Source organism: Abramis brama (genome assembly GCF_963993115.1).
Source record: "Abramis brama genome assembly, chromosome: 8".
Classification (NCBI taxonomy): Eukaryota; Metazoa; Chordata; class Actinopteri; order Cypriniformes; family Leuciscidae; genus Abramis; species Abramis brama.
The window spans coordinates 9,074,106-9,095,445 of record NC_139970.1 but is presented as its reverse complement, the minus strand read 5'-3'; the positions used below and the strand labels follow the sequence as shown (position 1 = coordinate 9,095,445).

The 21,340-nt window shown below is 40.1% G+C and overlaps 1 protein-coding gene across 1 annotated transcript; it reads right to left on the bottom strand.

The window, feature by feature from the left end:
* Positions 1 to 6,815: 6,815 nt before the first annotated feature.
* Positions 6,816 to 18,948, bottom strand: stk24a (serine/threonine kinase 24a). The gene is made up of 10 exons (XM_084121839.1): positions 18,724 to 18,948; positions 17,198 to 17,254; positions 12,908 to 13,016; positions 12,609 to 12,766; positions 11,840 to 12,025; positions 9,784 to 9,926; positions 9,562 to 9,685; positions 8,643 to 8,720; positions 8,342 to 8,472; positions 6,816 to 8,263 (listed from the first exon to the last, which is right to left on the bottom strand). The coding sequence occupies exons 2-10, from the start codon at positions 17,231 to 17,233 to the stop codon at positions 8,245 to 8,247; spliced, it is 984 nt and encodes a 327-aa protein (XP_083977965.1). The 5' UTR covers positions 17,234 to 17,254; positions 18,724 to 18,948; the 3' UTR covers positions 6,816 to 8,244.
* Positions 18,949 to 21,340: the final 2,392 nt, after the last annotated feature.

Below are 21,340 nucleotides of genomic sequence, written 5' to 3'. Positions count from 1 at the left end.
GGGCTTCTATTTGTGACGTGCTGTCTTTGCGTTTGAACATTGCACATTTTAAACAGGACACGCATTAGCTGAATAAATGTCATGCATAAATGTTAGCCAATACAAACATATTTATAGAAAACAGTTGACAATGAATAGACAGGAGTCCAATAATAGCATAACGAATCACTTATTCTAAAAATAATATCAAGTATAAGTTAGACGAATCCGACATATAACGAGGGCTGTGTTAACAGTAAAACGTCCGTCATTTAACGAATTTTAAAAACGATGGATGGATAATACAAAATGCTTTCTGACATTTTGACAGAAAAAAAACAAGCAAGAACAACATTTAAACTATAGCCCGTCAATTTTCATTTTACAATTATCTTCTCTCTCTGTGTGCGCGCGTCCGTGTTTTGAGAGAGAGAGAGAGAGCTTGGTACGTTTTAATCTAAGTAACGGTCGCGGGGCTGAAGCCAACTTGATGTGTTGAAACGTATTCTTAAAATACACATTTCTGTTTTAATGAATACTCATAGTAAATAATAGCATATTGCCTAAAACATAGGTACAAAAATAATCAGTGATACATTTGCGACCCATTAAAAATTAGGGTCGCAATGGCATTTCAAAAGGTCGCATATGCGACCATTTTGGTCGCAGTGTAGTTCCCTGGTTTGTGAAAGTAGAAATGATTTTATCACCCCTACCCTAAACCTACTCAATTCTCAACAATATAAAACACACAACAGGCAAATAAAAGTACATTTATTATATTATATTAAAGGTATTTATTGCAAAAACTGACATTATAAAAAAAAGTAAAAAAGTATTAAAAACAACTGTTGTATTCCAAGTCTTCTGAAGCCATACAATATCTTTATATGAAGAACAGAGTGGAAATTAAGGTTTTAATCCCTGAAGATGACCCTGCTCTGTGATCGCACGCAGTCATATCTCCTTCAGAAGATACTCGCAAACTTTAGCTTGACCCAATCTGTCACGAGACACACAAGAGCCAATGCCATTTCTAAACCAAAGCTGATATAATGCTTATTCTAGCGGTCATTTTTGAATGTGCTCAGGATCTGATCTTGATGGTGACAGTGATCGCTTTTGTGTCTGTTCTCCACAAAAATCAATCGTTTGGCCTCTGAACACTTGGAGTTTACAAATGGGTAGGTTTAGGGGTTAGCGTTGGGTTACATGGTCAAACATGACTAATAGTGTGAATAAATGTAAATAAAATTATGCTGGCTGATTAAATTGAAAACAACATCCCAACATATGTCTCAATAGAAAAATTATACCCCAATATATAATTTCATCATGATAAAATCCACATGCTCATTGCGTCTGTGTATTGATGCCGAAGGTTTCTCATTGAAAGCAATGGATCACCCTGCTCGTTGAAAAATGACGCTGAAGGGTTACCCTGTGCGTTAAAAAGTGATACCAAGGGGCGCTGACCAAGTTGGGAGTAAGAATGTGTTGGTTTGGCATCATTGATGTCAAATCTAGTGTGACACGTCATCACATGCAATATTATTATATACATATTTGCCTATTTGCACACAACTTTTGATTGCTGCCAGATTTTGAGTTAAGGCCTGTTAACACCAAGTTTTCAGTGCGGTGAACTTTTAATTAACATATCTGAACAGCTATTAATGCGTCTGTTTAGACGGACACAAACATTTGTACGCTGTCATTTTGTACGGCAAAGAAAACGGGCTGACCAACAAGTGGATCACTTTTATGATACTTTTATGGTGCTTTTTTGCCTTTTTTTGGAGCTTGAATGGCCCAGCTTCAGTTTACTTTAATTGCATGGAGAAGAGCAGCGTGAACGTGCTTGAAAACATCTCTTGTGTTCTACAAAAGAAAGTCAGTCATGTGTTTAGGGGTTTGTCTTTTGGGTGAACTAACTCTTATGCCCTGTCACCAACAGCTGTGTGACTGACACCGTAGACCATCAGCAGATCTGAGTCTTTCTGGACACGTATTGCTGCTTGGTCAGTCAAGTGTCCATCCCATGTTTATTGTTGTACTGAACCAAGAATTGTGTTCGGCCCTCACATATACCCCTTTTTCACCAAATGGTGCTAGTGCTGGAGCCTGTGCTCAGTTGGGTGATCCGCGGAGACCCGACCCATATTTCTACTGACTTAAGAGCAAAACGATGATCTAACTGACTACATTACTACATTGCCTGCTCATGTGCATTGCAATCTTAGTTTACTCCTGGTTTTGAGAACTTATTTTCACATCAAGAGTAATTATCATCAGAAAAAATCTACGTAGAAATGTCAACTGAAGTAATATTTTTACATTTTTCATGGGAGTCTCTTGCCATCCAGTGGTACTCCACCGGCTCCTAATGTCACTATTTCTTCGATTGAGACCAACGGGTTTAGGAGCTAAGGATCAAAACCACCTTTTTTTTCTGTGAAAACGTGCAAAATGGTGCCGTGCACCAGCACTGTGTCAGTGGAAAAGGGGTGATGGTCTGCTGTACTAACGCTAGTGAATCGTATTCTATCATATTACTGATTCCATTAGTTATTTCTCAGATGAAATGAGATTAGCAGGTGTCCTGTTGAGTCCTTGTGTTAAGGCCCAGGTATACTTCATTTTCCGTGTTCTGCTCAAGAGCCCAAGCCTTTCAAAGTATACTCCTTTAGTCGTGCGCACTATCTAGTGGGCTTTGTTATCAAGTGATCAAGTCATTCACACATGCGCTGTTGCCACAAAAATGAGGCTTTCTGAATGCGGATGGGCGAAGTATACTTTGGGCTTTAGGAAGCTTGTGTGTGTGTGTGTGTTGGCTGGAGAAAAAGGAGGACAAGACTCTGGTTTATACTTGGTATTAGCATCTGTCTCGGGTGATCTGATCACGAGTGTTCAGCTGAGGACTTCTCCTTTACACCAGGTGTTAACATGCATCTCCTGTGACCTGATGAAGGGTTTTGTCGAGGGTAGGTTAGTGTGTTCACACTAGCAGCGACACAATCCCTCTCATTTCAATGGACAGCTGGTGATTTCCAGTGAAACGAGGATGTAGGCGTGTCCAGCGACGCAACAAAGCTGAGATATGTTTAACTTTATGCAAATCAAGAGCGACTTTTGGGAGCGACAACCAATAGGAGTGAAGTGAGTGGAGCAAGCTGACATTCAGTACAATCTATATCTTTTATTTAGAGTACGTACAAATGTCATTTACGTATTTTAGTTTGTCAAGAGATTTAAAGTGCAGTTATCGAAGACTGCGCATGTGAGAACGTGCTCTAGTGCATAAGAACGAATCTATGATTGAATCTGGAAATGAAGCAAAATAATGAGAATTAGTCCTCAGATGCCATGTCCTTATAGCAAAACATCTAGATTCTCAAAACATTCGATCTCTAACAGATTAATTAAAATAAGTTATTACTCCACCACCTGCATGACATCAACCACCAACGTGGTTGAACGACCAATTTGTCGTGACTAGCTAGTTGATTTCTTCAATGATGCATCGTACTATGGTAGTAAAGCACGAGTTACGTGAGCCCAGGTTGACCGGCGTTTGCCCTTTTGCTGCAGATAAATGGTAGCGATGGCAAAGAGCACTTGCTGTTTCTCGTTCATCTTTATTTTTAGGCATTTTATGTACTATAAAATACTTTATATTTAGACTTTTCTGCATGATGAATGTCATTCACGAAGGTTACCAGGCAAACCGTAGTGGGAAATCTCTTCTCTGATTATGTGTGCAATGGTGAAAAGGAGGAACAATCATTTTCTCCAGCAATCTGTCACTCATGTAAGATCGCAGCAATTAGCAAACCACAACAGTCAATTCCCAACGGACAAAATCAAGTCCTACCCTTCAAAAAGCCGTTTCACTCTGATATACGTCGCAATACAGAAGGTCACAATTTCGGTTAATGCCACCTTTATAGTTGTACCTTGCTCACAAGATTAAGCATTGCATGAGAAGGTGGTCCTTCCCTGTTGTCCAGGATGGATGTGTAATGTGGCATCTCTGAAAGTGTGTTTGGGTCACCCAAGATGAATACCAGGTATAAAAAAACCCAAGCTTGTACAACTTTCAGCCAGTAGCCCAGAATGAACAGCCAACAAACCTCCTGTCTCTCAGATATCAGGGCTGGTCTAAGCTTGATGTGGTCTCAAGAGAATCTACCATACGACTTGTAATCAGGACACAAATCTGTATGACTGAACAGTATGACTCGTTGATGGGTTGTTGCACACGCGCTCAGTGGACCAGGCCTGGACTGCTCACATCATCACACGGTTAATTAAAGCAATAATCTCCTCAGCAGAGCCGGTCTTCAGGCGGGGCTCGTTCCCAGCAGTGACAAACAGCCGGATCTCGTTCTCCTTCACGACTAACAGCAGAGATCTCAACCTAGAGCTTGCTAATCTTGTAGAAACACTGACATGGAACTCATTCAGCGAAGAGAAAACAGAATAATGACACTTTGAGGTAATTCTTTTGCCAAATATATGGGTTAAACCGTTAGTTCTTCTTTATGGTGCTTAATCAGTTTAGAGCCTCGTTTGGTCTTTCTAATACAAGAGCCCCTGGTGGCCATGTTTCAGAGTACAGTAGAGGTGGCGGGCGGGGGGGTGGACGTCAACTCAAATGACCCTGCCTTTGCTGTGCGGACATTTGGTGCAATTTCTTTGGAGAATGGTTTGTGCAACCTGATGGTTCTCCTCCAGACTTCCACTGAGGTGTCAGGGTCAAACTCAGCCATTGTCAGCCACCGTAAGTCAGCCTTACGCCACGTGGGACCAGCGTTCCCTGCAGATTTCTGTTTCTGTTTCCACCGTAAAACCAAGGTTTCGGGTAGATTTCAAACACTGAACGATGATCTTATATTGTTAAGTATTTAAATATATTTATAGAATAGAAACCTCTAGATTGGGTTTTATTGGTTGAATTGAGTGGCGCAAGATTTAAAAAAGAGAAAACTAGTAATTTGCAAAATACTTGATGGAACTGAAGCATTTAATGGGATAATGTTTGGTAGTTTTAATGGCTATCAAAACTCATTTTTATTGATTGATGTTGTGTATCTGTGTCTTTTTATCCTGACGAAGAGACTGTGATCATGTGCAACAGTATTTTTGATAGCTATTAAAAAGTAACAGTGGTCGCTCAAAAACATAAAACCACAACCATGGCCCTTATTCACACTTACTTTGATCCAATCTTCACAAGTCCGAAAGATAATGGGTCTCATTCATGAAAAACCAGCAGAATGAAAAGTGTGCAAATCGCCATTATTTATTACACAGAATAAAATGTGACTGTTCACATGAAAACGGTTCAGTTCATTCTCACGTCAACGGTCTCATTGAAGAACGGTTCCTAAAACTGCTGTTACGTACATCAGATTCATTTGTAAAACCAGTATAATATAAACTTGCATTGAATTGTTTTAAAACCACTCTAAAATGAGTTGTCCGGTTCAGTTGAATCATTCTTATTTAAGTGATGATATTGCAAGAGTTTATGTAAGAATGGTTTTATGAAGATTTGGCGTTTCATGAATGAGATCTGTTGAGTGCCAGAATGATCACAGGCCATTACTTAATGTTGAGGTGTCCTTGATTAGGTGAACCTCAAGGTCATTGCTCATCACCCTTCAACTCCATGTGTTCGGATGCACTTTCACCTGCACTATGTTCCACGGTTACTTGTGAACCAGAGTCGGCTTTGGTTATCCTCCCCACCTCTCCGTTTCTCTAAGGAGCTGAGATGTTGCGTGCAGTCCACGTTCTCCCTGTGTTACTACTGTGTGTGTGTGTGTGTGTGTGTGTGTGTGTGTGTGTGTGCGGGTCCGCTGCACAGAGAGACGCCTGACAGAAAGCGCTTGCACTCTGCGTTAGGATGGCTGACTGATTCCTGTACTCACTGAATGTACTGTAGAACCGTTTCTAAAAAACTCATAGGATAGTCTAGTCACCTTTTGTTATTGGTCTTTAATTTGTCTAAGGTATTTTTTTGTATACAAAAGTTTACATTTTTATGTATATTTTTCTTGTGTAAAAAAATTATGTAATAAGTGTATAAACATTGTATGTAATATCTGTATATAGAGTGACAAATTTTGATCTTGTTTTTTGATGTAAGAATTAAAAATTGTGTGAATTTGCTCAGTTTTCACTGCGGTTTGGATTGGTTGTGCTGTTCTCCACACACTCGTCTACAATAGACAGGTTTAAAGACACCGGTGCTTCCTCAAATCAGGCCAATAAGGGTCATCACAGCAGCGATTGCTCGGAAATGTGTTAGCCTGATTTGAACTTTAGCACAGCTTTAGGCTATAGTCCTGTAATCCCATAGGAATTCGTTTCATAACAGCGTTATAAAGATGTTATCATCAGGTGCGATGAGGAGTGCTGTAACGCAGATCCACTGGAGATACGGGGAGGACAACAACAAGTTTACTCTAAATGAAGCATCCAATGGGTTTCCTTTTAAAACAAGTGTGTACTTATTTATTTATTTTTTTTTTTTTTTTTTTTGCGATTCTGATTGCTTGTGGTTTAGACATGACACAATTTAGCTTTAAAGTACCATTTGTTTGCTGTACAATAATTAACTATTACAAAACCCTTAAACTGACTTTAAAAATGAAGATTATGGTTTCTAACCTTAACGATGCATCTACAGTCACAAGCATGTTATTGATACAATAATAAGCAAGATCTTTTGGGATATTTAAAACAACAAACTAAGTCAAGAACAGCTACAACAGAAATCAGTTTAGTACAGGGACTTCTGATAACACAAAGGAAATTACAAATCTGTTAATATGTTGTTTTTAATATTATAGTATTTACCAGCAATGCTAGCAAAAGGACAATCAACGGTCATTTAATTATTGCACCATTAGCCTACAGCTCTGTAAAAAACAGCAGATATACACACAAAACCCTTTTTAGTTCATGTCTCTGAGCTTTGATCCATCAGTAGGCTAGGTTGAAATTTTTATTTTTAACAGATAAATAAAAATATATTTACACTCTCTTCCAGGAAATATTGAGAGATGTTCATTGTGCACTGGATATGGCCACTCAATTCAGGTGTATCCAGTTTAGTCCAATCAAATGCTCTTTAGAATGAGAAGCCCCTCCCCCTGATATCGCCTGCCTAGCAACAGCTATAGCATGAGTTGCAGCTTTGATGTAAGAGGCTACTGGCTTTTTAAATAAAAAAAGGACAGTTTTACATATCCGGACCCACAGCAACATCCTGTCCAATAGAGAACTGGTGAGAATGACGTATTCTTGTAGGCCAATACCTGCAGTCGAGTTTAGCCCTTCTGTTTCCATCGGTCTGAAGTCATTGTTTTTGTTGAGTTTTTGGTTGTTAAATGTCCTAAAGGTCTGTGGATAACACAAGCTAAAGATATCTTCATGTTTTATTCTAAAACATAAACGCATCAGTAAACCCCCCTTGTGATTTTTTAAAAAAAGCTTTTACTTGTCTGGAATAAGGCGTTTGCTAACGTGTCTAAATGGGACTACAGAGTTTGTCGGGGACATTAAACATCATCAGCCAAACTGGTAAACTAATCTACTTTCTCACAGCATCATTGTGTACTGTGTATTCTAACTCAAACTTTCAGGGAAAATGTTTTTAAACAAAGACTGAAAGAGTTGTGGGACACTTAATGGTAGTGATGTTGAAATCATGTGACCACGGTGTCGCTTGTTTATAGTTGTATAGCTTTCTACTTCTGGCGATTTTATTTTGACTTCAAAATTCATAATAGTTGTGTTAATTTGTTAAGATTATCACAAAATGTGTAAGAATCACTTTTGTTTTTCACAGAGCTTATTTTATTTAATAATTTAACAGCCAATGGAAAAATCCTACTGGGTTTGTGTCAAGGGAACCAGAGTGAGGATAACTTACAGGTTGACCAACAAAAATACGTCATCTCTGCAGCCCTCTATAGGAAATATCAACACAGAAAGGAAAACCGTTATGATTGTACTAAATGATTATGTAGGCTTGTTAAACAAATCCAGTCCTCATTCTTCACTTATGTACACACCTGATTTTGTAAATGGCTTAATCAGAATCCCACCATAATAACAAGACAACACGTTATACACACACTAAGCTACAACATCATCCTAAAGGAACACACAACATTCAGTGTGTGTGTGTGTGTGTTGAAGTGCACTGCGAGTCAGATGTCACACCCACAGAGAAAGAGTCTTCATGCAGTGTCAGTGAGGAGAGGAAAACCTGTCAGGCAGAAAACACACATCAGAATCACAACTCATCCCCAAGCCACACATGTGACGGTCCGGGTGCTGTGGATACCTCTTTAACCTCTGAACCACCCCCGTCACCATAGAGTCCGTGATCCCGGGACACGTCTCTTCCGCCAGGAGCATGGCCTGCTTCAGCTCCTCTAACACCGCCGGCTTGTACACACCTCGCTTCTGCTTCAGCTGGCAGAACAAACACATTCATCTGTGACTGATACACTGAAATGATACAGCAATGCTAGTTCAGTATGCACTGATTTTCATTTGTCTGATCATTTGAATAACCCTAACCCCCACACAACTACGTTTTCTATATAAGCCAGCAAATGAAGAAAACTAAATCAAAGTCTTACCTCTGCAAACAAAGGGGACATGATAGAGGACATACACTGGGACGGAGACTTTTTTGGACTTTCCACTTTTTCTGGAACCTAAACAGTGAGAGAGAGACAGATGTGTGTGTACTTTGGCTGCAGGAGCTTTTCTTCTCACTTCACTTATGTTCATCATTTTTGCTCAATGTGTTTAAATCTGGAGTTTTTTTTGTGATTTTTAGTGCATGCATTCACACTTGTAGTTCGATTGGCTTGGTTCGTTTGGTCCGGACCCAACAAAAAAGGTTTAGTCCTGGTCCGCTAACGTTCAGATTGGGATTTTTATCGCCGAACCTAAAAGAATAGGGATATGTTCACAACCTGATTGGTTGGCTTTTATGACGTATTGCCTATTTTGAGACAGAACAGAACTTACCGAACATCCAAAGCAATGCTATGTGCTGGGATAAATGCATTCGTTGTATTTGCGTAGCAACATATCATGGTGTTTTGACCAGCTGAGAACTCATGAAGGGCTTTTCCAGACAGCAACATAGTGTCGGCCCGGATCCGGGCCACATCTGGTACATGTGGATTCAACACGTATCAGATGTGGGCCGGATCATAGCGTTCACACTTGAACCGCACTAACAGAGCAAACGCACCACAGTTCGTTTTAATCCAACCAAACACGCTAAGTGTGAACACACCCTATGAAGTCGCTTGTCAAGTTCCCACAGGTGCCCTAGCAGATCAACCACTGGTGTAGAGAATCACATGAACTATCGACATGATCTACTAACATCTGACAACCACAAACACTGTATCTTTTATCGTTTCAAAATGCCTCAAACATCTTTTGCTTGATAACTGTACCTAATGCTGTCTTTAAAATAAACAACTCCTGCTTTGATATTTTGTGTCTAATGCAAAGACACTGGCACATCTGATTCCTCACCTCTTTGTGAATGATTTCTTCATTCTTTTTGACTCCATTCTGTTTCCGTTTGGGCTCTTTGTCTGTGATAGTGTTGAAGATCCAGTCGTCATTCACAGACTCTCCAGATGCTTCACCATCATCTCTGAGAACATGTACACACAATATTTCAATATTTTCTCAGTGAATAAATAATTATAATATTTATATAACTAAATGTGCCCATGTTTGTTGCATGCTTACGAGTCTGAATCTGAGCTGGACTCATCACGGGCCTGATTTACTTTCCATCTCTTGTACTTGTCTATGAGATCTGTCAGGTATGATGGCTTCTTGGAATATCGAAGGATAAATTTGTGTTTCAAAAGCTCTTTAGCTGTTGGCCTCTGGCAGAGACAACACGAACATTGTCTTTTGGTTATTCATGGCTATACGTTAAGGGTGGGCTGCTCTGGCCCTCGAGGGTTACTGTCCTGCAGAGTTTAGCTCCAATCCTAATCAAACACACCTATACAAATCTGACCCAGATCTTCTTCAGGATTACTTGAAAATTATAGGCAGGTGTGTTTGATTTGTGCTGGAGCCCAACTCTGCAGGACAGTGGCCCTCGAGGGAGACAGTTGCCCACCCCTGCTATAGATGCAGAACTCTACAGACTATATAGAGGATATGCGCGTGACGTCACCGTCAGCCGGAGTGACTGCGGTTACACTCACTGAGTGGCAAAAAGACTGAGCAGCAGCATTTGTTTTCAGCGTGAATGCCGTGAAAAACACACAAAACACATCTAAAATGGGAAAGAGCTTTGAGATTGACTGTAAAACTAGATTTGACAAGAAATCTGAGGTACAGTTTTACAGACTGCCGAAAGATACAGAACAGAGAAGCAAATGAATCGCTGCAACTCACAGAAACAACTGGATCCAGGCAGAGAAAGGTGGAATTGCAGTTTATAATTTTGTGTCAATATGCTGAGTTTAGGGGTAAAATCATACCCTATATATTGTATTTTTATATATTGTATTGACAACTCATCAATTAAAAATGTACCATTGTATATTCTGCATAATTGGACGTTTTTAAATAAATACTGACAAAAAACTATACAAGTTTTAAGGCTCGAAGATATGATGGATATATAACATTGATATAAGTGACCACATGGATTAAGACCTACCTATATTGTATTTATATAAAGCGTTCACAGGCAAATTTGCTTTATGTATTTCCCCGGCGTCAAAATCAGGCTGTCAGGAAGTATGATTCCCGGCTGCATGTCAATATCCATGGATCACTGGATCTTTGGTAAATTGTAAGGAAAACTATGCAGAGTCCAACCTTTAGTTTAAACTGACAATCGTTTGTTTTACTGACGTTTTCGTAGTTTGCCCTTTTAAATCCAGTCATGCAGCAGCTCTTTTGCCACTCAGTAACCCCTAATTTACACCAACTGTGGAACAGCTGTGGATCCACTTCGGAACGGCGGCGGAGTCAATAGATTTCCGTTAAAGTCAATGTGTGTATTTTCACTGACTGCGGAACGGCTGCGTTCCGACTCTGGCGATCCGCAGCCCTCCGGAGCAGATTCGCAGAGCTTCTATTTTTGCCGGATGAGCTCAGAGAGCTTACAGAGAGCTCTACAGCAATTCAGCACGAATATTGCACGATCATATGTGAATTTGCGAGATCTTGTGGGTCCTCGTGACTTCAGCTGTCAGTCATGGCCACAGCCATTCCGCAACAAATATGGACCTGGTGGGTATTGAAGGACGGCGGAGCATGGAGCCGACATGCAGTGGAGCCGATCTGCAGCCGTTCCGCAGTTGGTGGAAATCCGGGGTTAGGCTGAGGGGGGCCTGTTCCGGCGGGAAAGTGACGTCAGTGCATACCCTCTGTAGCAGGATTACTCAAATCTGGCTCTGGAGGGCCACTGCTCTACCGAGTTTAGCTTAAACCCTAATCAAAGACACCTGAGCATGCTAATCAAGGTCTTCAGAGTTACTAAAACATTACAGGTAGGTGAGATTGGTCATGGTTTGAGCTAAACTCTGCAGAGCAGTGGCCCTCCAGAGCCAGATTTGAACAACCCTGATATATCAAGGGGTGTCCAATCTTGCTCCTGGAGGCCCTCCTTCCAGCTCCAACCCCAATTAAATACACATGAATCAGCTAATCCCTGGAAAATCCCAGACATGTCTGTTGGAGCTGGTCAGAGCTGAACTCTGCAGAGAAGACCAACCCACCCCACCCCAGAAACAAGATTGAATACCCTTGTGATAAATAGTTTGGCACCACTTACAAAGTTGGGGTCTTTATTGAGACAGACATCTACGAACTCTTTGAGAGCTTTGTTGTAGTTTCCGTCTAGTGTGGGTGAATTTTCCTTAGGGATGAGAAATAACACCTTCATGGGGTGAAGATCAGAGTGGGGTGGCTCTCCTTTTGCCAGCTCAATTGCAGTTATGCCCAATGACCAGATATCTGCCTGCAAAACACACAAACCTGAATGACCGATATTACATGTGGCTGACTATACTATGTTACACATCATTCTCTTTTGATCTAATACCTGCTACAGGCTGTTCAATCCTATAAGATCATTACAAATCACACTGTACGACATGGATCTAATAAACTTGGGTACGACATATATGTAAGACTGTATGATGATGACACCTATTGAATCATAGGCTTCAAGTTAGTTTAGAAGAATAAAAATGTCATCAGCATGCGCTAGTGGTAAACAAATAGCGCAAGGTTAATCGCACTTTTGTGGATTTTATGTGCTTTAAAAAAGAGGAGGAAGAGAAAGAGGAGAATATGGCAGTCATGGCTAGGGAAAAGAGGCCACCTTGGCATACCAATTTTGCAAATGGAGCTTGAGGTAAGTAGTTTTAAGATTTAGTGCCATGTCACGTTGATCAATAAACTACAATGAAGCTTATTACAAAAAAAAAAGAAGGTATTCCCTCCATGACTAGGTTTGGTTACCCCTGGTCTAAATGCTAACCCAAGCCTGGCAAGGACTAATACTTTGGGACATGCATTACATGGTGAGTGAATCTGACCTTTGAGTCGTACTCTGACTGTTTAATGACCTCTGGTGCCATCCAGAATGGAGTGCCCACAAACGTGTTCCTCTTGATCTGTGTGTCTGTCAGCTGCCCAGCCACACCAAAATCAGCTAGCTTCACATCACCCTGCTCTGACAACAGGACGTTGGCAGCTGGAGAAAAACACACAAACACACATCAGCCATCTTCATTTGAGGTTTCAGAACAGAAGTTCCATCTTGAAATGCTGGAGATCATTTATAGACTTCAATAGTAGAAAACTGTGCAGGCACCACGTCATCATTCACAGGTACCTTTAATATCTCTGTGAATTTTCTTCTCTGAATGTAGGTAATCCAGACCCTTAAGGATCTCTCGGAGGATGGTGGAAATATGAGACTCATCAAGAGCTCCTGGTCCCAGCTGTAGATCAAAGAACCTGTTAAGGTGATGATACATGGGGGAACTTTTTGAGCAATATTGCTGGGCAATGCTGCCATCAACTGGCAACCAGGAGAGACCAACCGATTTATAGTATCCAGATAGAAATGTGTTGCCCATTCTCAATGGGAAAGTGCCCAAGCAACGCTGGTCGCAAAGTTTTGAAAATGGGTTTCAAAGTGCACGTTTTTGAAAACAGTCTGCGTGTAAACAACAAAGACCCGAATCTCTGAAGACGATTACGTCATGCACATGCATATTACCTGTTCAGTCCATAGTGTTTCATCACCATCTAATAGCGGCCTTTGTATAATGAGCTTAAATATTGCTGCGCAGTCGTGTGATTTAGTCTGCTTTATTAACATTATTACAATGTATTCCTATTTAACTCTGATATGTAGCCTATATATATAAGGTCCTCGAATGTGTTCGAATATTTCACCAGCATCAGCCTTTTCACAGTTTGTATCACTCCGCTTGTGTTGCGCAACTTGCATCATTAAGCCAGTAGGTGGTGACAAGTGACTGTCTTTATGAGTGAACAATTGAAATTTAATTGAACTGATTTAATAGTGCCAAAAACATTGATTAACTCAAGAAAGAAACAAGTTGCTGAAACCAATCTTTAATGCTAAAAAGTTTACATCTATGCAAAATAATCCTTGAAAGATTTCTCATTTAAGACCATTCCTGTTTGGAATATGTGATTGTCTATTGTCAACAATAAGCAGAAACATTTAGCATTTCCATTTTCTAGTGTGGATCATTCATTTCAACATTTATCCTCATTCTCATGTTTAAGAATCTGTTATCTGCTTGACAAATAATTTATGCTACTGCCCACTGACATGCTTTTAAAGCTATTGTTATCAAAAAATGTTGGCCTTCAAACACCTTAAAATGCACATATGTAGGTCCGAGAAATCAAAATTTTCTCGGGGGAGCATGCCCCCGAACCCCCCTAACTACCTCACATTTGAATGTGTGTGTCTGTGTGGTAATATGGGCCGGTGTGGCAACAGTGCCAGGACTGAATTTTTTAACCAGTCTGCCCCCTGCATATAGGCCTAAATATACATTATTCTCGGTATCGAATCATGTTATCTTATAACCCACCCCAGCCCCTGATGTTTCGGGCTCAGCCCCTGATGTAGAGGTCTGCGCGGGACTGTTTTTTAAGTCCCGCTCCCGCTGGGGTTATATCCCGCACCCACCCGTTCCCGCTATATATACACTATTTGTTCACCCGCTGTCTGCTTAGAATAATTTTCTTCCCGACCCGACCATCCCGCTTAATATAGATCTCCCAGAATTTCACATGTAGGCCTACATTTTCACAGAGAAAATAAAAATGTAGTCTGCACAAATTATTATTTTTTTTTTTATTCGCCTTGTCAATATACAAAATTTAACATTTTGCTGCAGACAGTAGGGGAAAAAATGTCGCAGCGAAAAAAAAAATGAAGTGTAGGCTATTATTTTTATTCGTAGCCTATTATCAAAATTCGTAACATTTTGCTGTCAACACAGGAAAAGTGTCAGAGAAAGAAAGAAAATATGACATGTCATTAAGCAAAATATGTAGGCCTTAACCGAACAATATGTAGGGCAGGTCGATAAGATTAAGATTAGGTAAAGCGAAGATATGCTGTTCTTAAAGAACGTCGGCGTCGGGAACGTGATATTGAATGACCGACCGCTCCCGTTCAAATTACACCAGAGTAACCGACCGCTACCGTTTTTTAGTCGGAAATTTAATCCCGCGGCGCAACATATCTGGTCGGGTCCCGCGGGTCCCGCGGGACAGCCGCGGGAATGCAGACCTCTACCCTGATGTTTTTAAAACCTAGAAACGCCCCTGTAATAGCCTGGCAGCAGAAAACAGTGTTTTTAGCCATTTTCGCGGATCCGTGTGAATGGGGATCATTTTGACAATGGTGTCGTCTGTACGCGAAAAACCAAAAGGAAAAACTCAAAGGCAATTGCAGTTATTCGCAGAATTATCAACTTTACGTGGGTTGTGCCTCGGCACGGCACAGTGCGGATTAATCCAGTGTTTTGAGGAGAACGTGCGGCTGTCAGTCACCGCGCCGTTGCGGATACTGGCATTCGCAATCACAGATTCTACTTTTTGGAAGTATGACCAACATAAGAATTTTCACTGGAAAATGTCGTCTGAACAAGTAACATCCACTTTTGTTCTGAACAACTAAGGGGAAAAAAGCATTGCAGTAAATCACGCCGATTAAATCTAATGATCGCTTATCATATCACGTTAAACCGTGCAAATTATACTTTGTTCTCAAATTGTTAATGTTAATAACATCAGCATTGTGTGACTACATTTAATGCCCTTCCGATATTTATCCTTGTTTTCGCATGGGCCGGTTGCAGTCTCTTTTTTTCTCCAAAGTCCGAAGTCTTTCGCGTTTTACAGCGGGTGAATCTCCTGGTGATTGTCATTTGAACCTTTCTGGATCCGCCATTGAATTGATAAGTTTAATCATATCAAGTGCTGTGAGAAAAGGCTATAAATCTCCAGCATCCAACATCCTCACACCCAATATACAGCCTACTAGTCGGGACTCCTTCTTTATGTGGACAGATGTGACGTAATGACGCAAAGACATGCTCTACTTCCCGCGGAAATCCACCAGTACCACTGGAGTTAAAAACATTATTACAAGCTTACCATTTTGAATCGAGCTAAGGCAAGCAGAGAGTGTTGAACACTGGCTGGTTATGTACCTTCTCAAAAATTTATTTTGGATAATTTTTAACCCAAAAAAGCTACGGACTGCAGCTTTAAGCATATCGTTGTTGTGTAAACGTACCCTAAAGCAAAACACCTCAAGCAGTTCATTAAGATGCTCAGGATTAATAATTAATAACAGACAGGTGTGTTGGAGCAGGGTTGAACTGAAGTCTGCAGGAAGGTAGTCCTCCAGGACTAGGGTTGGCTACACCAGTCCTAGTGATTTTTTTTAAATTATTATTATAACAAAGTCACCACACCAACTTGTCATCTGTACTAGATGGTTTGTAGAATTGGCTCAAATGAAAACCCATGTCCTAAAACTCAAAATATGTTCTTTAGGCCAGTGCTTTCAAACTTTCCTGGAGAGCCCTCAAAACTGCACATGTTGGACACAACCATTTCAGGTCTTGCAGTCTCTATAATAAGCTGATGAGTTGAATCAGGTATGTTAGATGAGTGAGACATCCAAAATGTGCAGTGGTGGAGGGTCTATGGGACAGGTTTAAAAAAGCAATCATTTGGACCAGGGGTCTTTGTCAGTTTAACCAGACAAGCTTAACCAGCCGTTCATTTACACGACAACAGCGTTTTGGGGCCTGAACAAACTTTTGAAAACAGGTTTTGAAGTGCACATTTTTGAAAACAATACCATTATCGTCTCCATGCAAACAACAAGGCAAATAGGCAATAGTGTTCAGTCAATAGGCACGTAGTGTTTCTTTGCAAAATTACATCTACTGGCCTGGAATGCATAATACAGCGTTTTTTTAGTAGTTTTCATAGATCAGTGTGAAAGGGGATCGTTTTGACAACCTTGTCATCTGTGTGAAAAATGCAAAGGAAAATCCTTTTCATTTTTAGTGCATCATTGTCATGACATGTTCCTGGATCAGCATATTTTGTTGATCCTGGAACAACACTCCTGTCCCAAAAAATGAAGTCCTAACCCTAAACCTACCCCTAAACCTAACCCTACCTATAACTCATAATGATAGGTGAATAACACTGATGTAGAAGCACCTAACCCTGGTTGTGAACCTAAACTTGACAAACTCTAAACTTTGTCCCTCAAATCTGATTGGTTAATTGGAATGTTGTTCCAGGATCAACAAAGATTTTGATGTTGTACTTGCTGAAATCATGTTCACCATTTTCCAAACTTGTCCTGGTCTTGATTTGGGAATCATTACATATTTTGCATGTCTGCCTGTTCCAATAGACCTGTTTCAACTCATCAGCTCATTAGTAGAGACTGCAAGACCTGAATTAGGTGTGTCCGACAGGTGTGTTAGCAGAAAAATATACACTTTTTTTTTATATTTATTGTTTTAAATGATACATTTTTGTAAATACCAAGGTGACTATATGACTATATTAGTAAAGTTAAGGGAATTAAAATTCTTACCAAATCCAGAGCTGAGCCCCCTCCTAAATATTCCATGATGATCCATAGTTTTGTGTCCTGGAAGAGACATCAAATATTTCCAATTTGAACTGACTTATTACTGGTGAGTCTTGTGTTTTTGTCTGATGAGTGCATTGATTTTTAAAACCTCTAAAACTGTACCAAACCTGTAATTTAAAATTTTATAAAATGTCACTCATCCGTCCAGATGTTCCCATTAGCCGTAAAGGGTATCAGACCACAAAAAGTGATTCAGGAACAATGGGATCCCTGGCATATGGAAGAGCCTCAAAAATGCCAGCGAACCCTGTGTGGGGGTTCTTGTACTCTGTTATGAGCCATTTATTTTATGGGGAAACTTTCATGTTTATAGCAATTTTAGTGCAAAGTGCAAAAGTCCTACAAAACGATCTCTCAAGAAATAAAACACCTCTTGAGTGAATCAACCAAAGTGAAAGTTCTTCTGGAGTTCAAGCCACAAAATTAAACTTTACTTCTCAGAAACAACATCAGCATACAATAGTTTTAAACAATTAAATTCAAACACTAACTGCCATATGTGGTGTAAACAGTGTTAAAATGAAAATTACAATTAGTTCCACAAAACTTAACAATAAATGTTAGCTATAAACCTGATTTAAAACCAATGGGAAAGTTGTGTCTGATGCAAAAAGTGATTTCTGTCACAAGTATCACTGTAATCAATTTATTAAAGGGATTTACCCAAAAGTGAAAATTCTGTCATAATTTTCCCTCGTGCTGTTCAAAACCTGTATTACTTTCTATCTTCAGCTTCAAGCTCTAAATATGTGCAAACAAATACGTCATAAATTTGTTAATCACTGACAATCGTTTGCCCTTTGTGAAGCTTGGTGAATTGTGGGGTATATTGATTACATAGTTATTAGAAGGATAAACATCAATGGGGAAACTTGGGCCACAATGCCAAGGTTACATTACACTGCCACTCTTTAGGGATTTTCACACTTGAAATGTTCAAAACTGGGTCATTGTAAACTCAGGCTTCACAGAATCCTGGGTTATCTTGTACAATCACAGTTTTTCTTGATTGCTTAAACACTATAACCAGGCTTTTGAACTAAAATTTCTAAACCATAACGCCGTTTATCAAAAAGCACACCCATTTCCCTAAACTATAAACACTATTCCCTGTTTTGACACATGAGTCAGATTTGTTGAACTGTCACTGCAAAACTGTTCAAGCCACAAAATTAAACTTTACTTCTCAGAAATCAGCATACAATAGTTTTAAACAATTAAATTCAAACACTAACTGACATATGCGGTGTTAACAGTGTTAAAATGAAAATATGATTGCCCAAAGTTAAAATCACTGCTTATCCTTTCTGTAAAGACACAATTATGTTGGAGAGCAGTTCAAATCACCAACATGCATGCAGTGATCATCTGCTTGGTCACGTAACAACATTACATAATACAGCCTGTCATCACGAGCTGCCTGACACACATTAAACTGCTCCACACTAGCAGTGCACGGGACTCACCTTCAGATAAGAGCCATAGTATTTGGTGATGAAGGGGCTGTCACACTGGCTGAGAACTGTAATCTCCTGCTGGATGTCCTCCACTTCATCTTCAGCCTCCTCCAGGTCAATGATCTTGATAGCAACTACCTGTTGCGTGCCATTGTCAATGCCTTTGAAGACTTCTCCAAAGGACCCCTTCCCGATCCGCTCAAGCTTGGTGAACAGCTTCTCCGGGTCAACATTCAAATTCTACAATAGAAAGGAAAACAAGTGAGAAGTTTTGTAGTTTAAAACTATTTATGGAATCAGAAATGCTGCATTTTTCCACGAGCTGAAAAATAGTAAATCCCAAATTGTGTAATATGCTATTCGTCTTTTTTACAGTAGAGAAATCCAACATACAAAAAGCTGAAACTCAAATAGTGTGAAACAAAAACAAGTGTCTACACATATCCATACAACATATCTGTGAACATACAGTTGGCGTAGAGATGGAAACAGCAATGCTAGTCAACTCATCTTCATCACACCCTCACACAGTTCTCATGTCCATCTCTGGCAATACAACTGAAGAAGAATCTCTTGGTATGCCTGATTTTTGCCCTGGTTTTACTGACCGTACACTGAAAGCATCTTTGCACACGGCCAATGAAACAAAGGTTCAGCATGAGAGAGGCATTCAAACACTGATACAGTGACCAGATGTTGATTTTAACAGTCAGAATGAATCATAATGTCATCCAAGTAAGCCTCGCGATTCACATGAAGTGCTGGAACATGGCAGGTGCATTATGCACTCCCAAAGGCATTACTGCATATTGGAAAAAAAGTTAAATGGAGTTTCAAACACAAACATTTTAGTGGCTCAAGTGGTCAAACTCTTCACCAGTTTGGCAGCATCTACCCTGATGTAGTTTCCCATAAGGGGCAATGGGATCCCTCTCTAAAGTAGGCAGTAGGCGCTAAATTAATGTTTTGACAGTTAGGAACTCTTTGCACAGGCCAATGACAAGCACATTATGACTCTATAAATGTTAATGCAGCTTGTGCTGAATCAGGACACATACACAACTAATCTAATCTCACACACGTCATTTACAATAACCGCAGTCACGGCCTTTCCACTGACAGTGGCACTTTGACCGTCAGACATTATGTGACTCTGGGAAGAAAACGGCACACATTTGGATGGGACTGAATTATAGATGAACAAACCCTTACAGTGGTAAAACTCAAATTAATTTACTTATAGAACATTTCTGCTGGTAAAACAATGTTCTATATATAGAAAAAATAAATTAAAAAAAGCCAACTTTCACAAATATAACTTTCAAAAATTCCCCGTTCGTCTGACATTAGGATCAAGCTGTCAACAAATAACAACAACCAGAAAACTGTATTTCACACACAAACACACAGTACCTTTAGTCCTTTAGCCTCCATGACTGTGTCTGTGCTTCCTGAATGTGCCGTTCACACTCATGTGTTAGTCAGTCATCAGGACTCTTTATCATATGGGTGTAACGGGGCGGTGACACAGCCGCCCTCTGCTGCCGTAACGGGATCAAAGAGCAGGTTACCTCTAATAATGTTTAGGAATACAGTCTATGTACAATTAGTTCCACAAAACTTAACAATAAATGTCTGATTTAAAACCAATGGGAAAGTTGTGTCTGATGCAAAAAGTGATTTCTGTCACAAGTATCACTGTAATCAATTTATTAAAGGGATTTACCCAAAAGTGAAAATTCTGTCATCATTTTCCCTCGTGCTGTTCAAAACCTGTATTACTTTCTATCTTCAGCTTCAAGCTCTAAATAGGTGCAAAAAAAACTACGTCATAAATTTGTTAATCACTGACAATCGTTTGCCCTTTGTGAAGCTTGGTGAATTGTGGGGTATATTGGTTACATAGTTATTAGAAGGATAAACATCAATGGGGAAACTTGGGCCACAATGCCAAGGTTACATTACACTGCCACTCTTTAGGGATTTTCACACTTGAAATGTTCAAAACTGGGTCATTGTAAACTCAGGCTTCACAGAATCCTGGGTTATCTTGTTTCACGTTTCACAATGCTACTACTTGACCTGGGGTTTACAATCACAGTTTTTCTTGATTGCTTAAACACTATAACCAGGCTTTTGAACTAAAATTTCAAAACCATAACGCCATTTATCAAAAAGCACACCCATTTCACTAAACTATGAACACTATTCCCTGTTTTGACACATGAGTCAGATTTGTTGAACTGTCACTGCAAAACTCTACACACAAATCCCTTCATTTCTCATTGCTTAGACCATGTTGTCATTTAGAAAGCACTAGCATTCAAAATTGTTCACTCAAGTCAGTCAGCACAGGAGGAGGACACTGGAGTGGAGGAGGAGGAGGAGGAGGAGGAAGGTGAAGGGCAAGGAGACAAGTCTCGGATGAAATTCGTGCCACTCTAGTTGCCCATGTCTTTATCAATGGTGTGACTATGAGGGAGGCTGGGCTATGAGGAAGGCCAAACTTGAGTCGCTTCACCGTCGCCTTGATCATAGAGCCTTCATGGAGAAGAACAGGTACAGTAGATGTACTTCAGACTGCTCTCTACTGTAACTTCTGAGTGCGGTACACTGCTGTTACAAC

Excerpts from the sequence above, each read along its gene's own strand:
- stk24a (XM_084121839.1), bottom strand. The coding sequence starts at position 17,233 with ATGGAATATTTAGGAGGGGGCTCAGCTCTGGATTTG. Across the intron at positions 9,686-9,783 it reads TCCAGCTCAGATTCAGACTC|AGATGATGGTGAAGCATCTG; the intron begins GTAAGCATGCAA and ends ACATGTTCTCAG. Across the intron at positions 8,473-8,642 it reads TGTCCCCTTTGTTTGCAGAG|CTGAAGCAGAAGCGAGGTGT; the intron begins GTAAGACTTTGA and ends TTGTTCTGCCAG.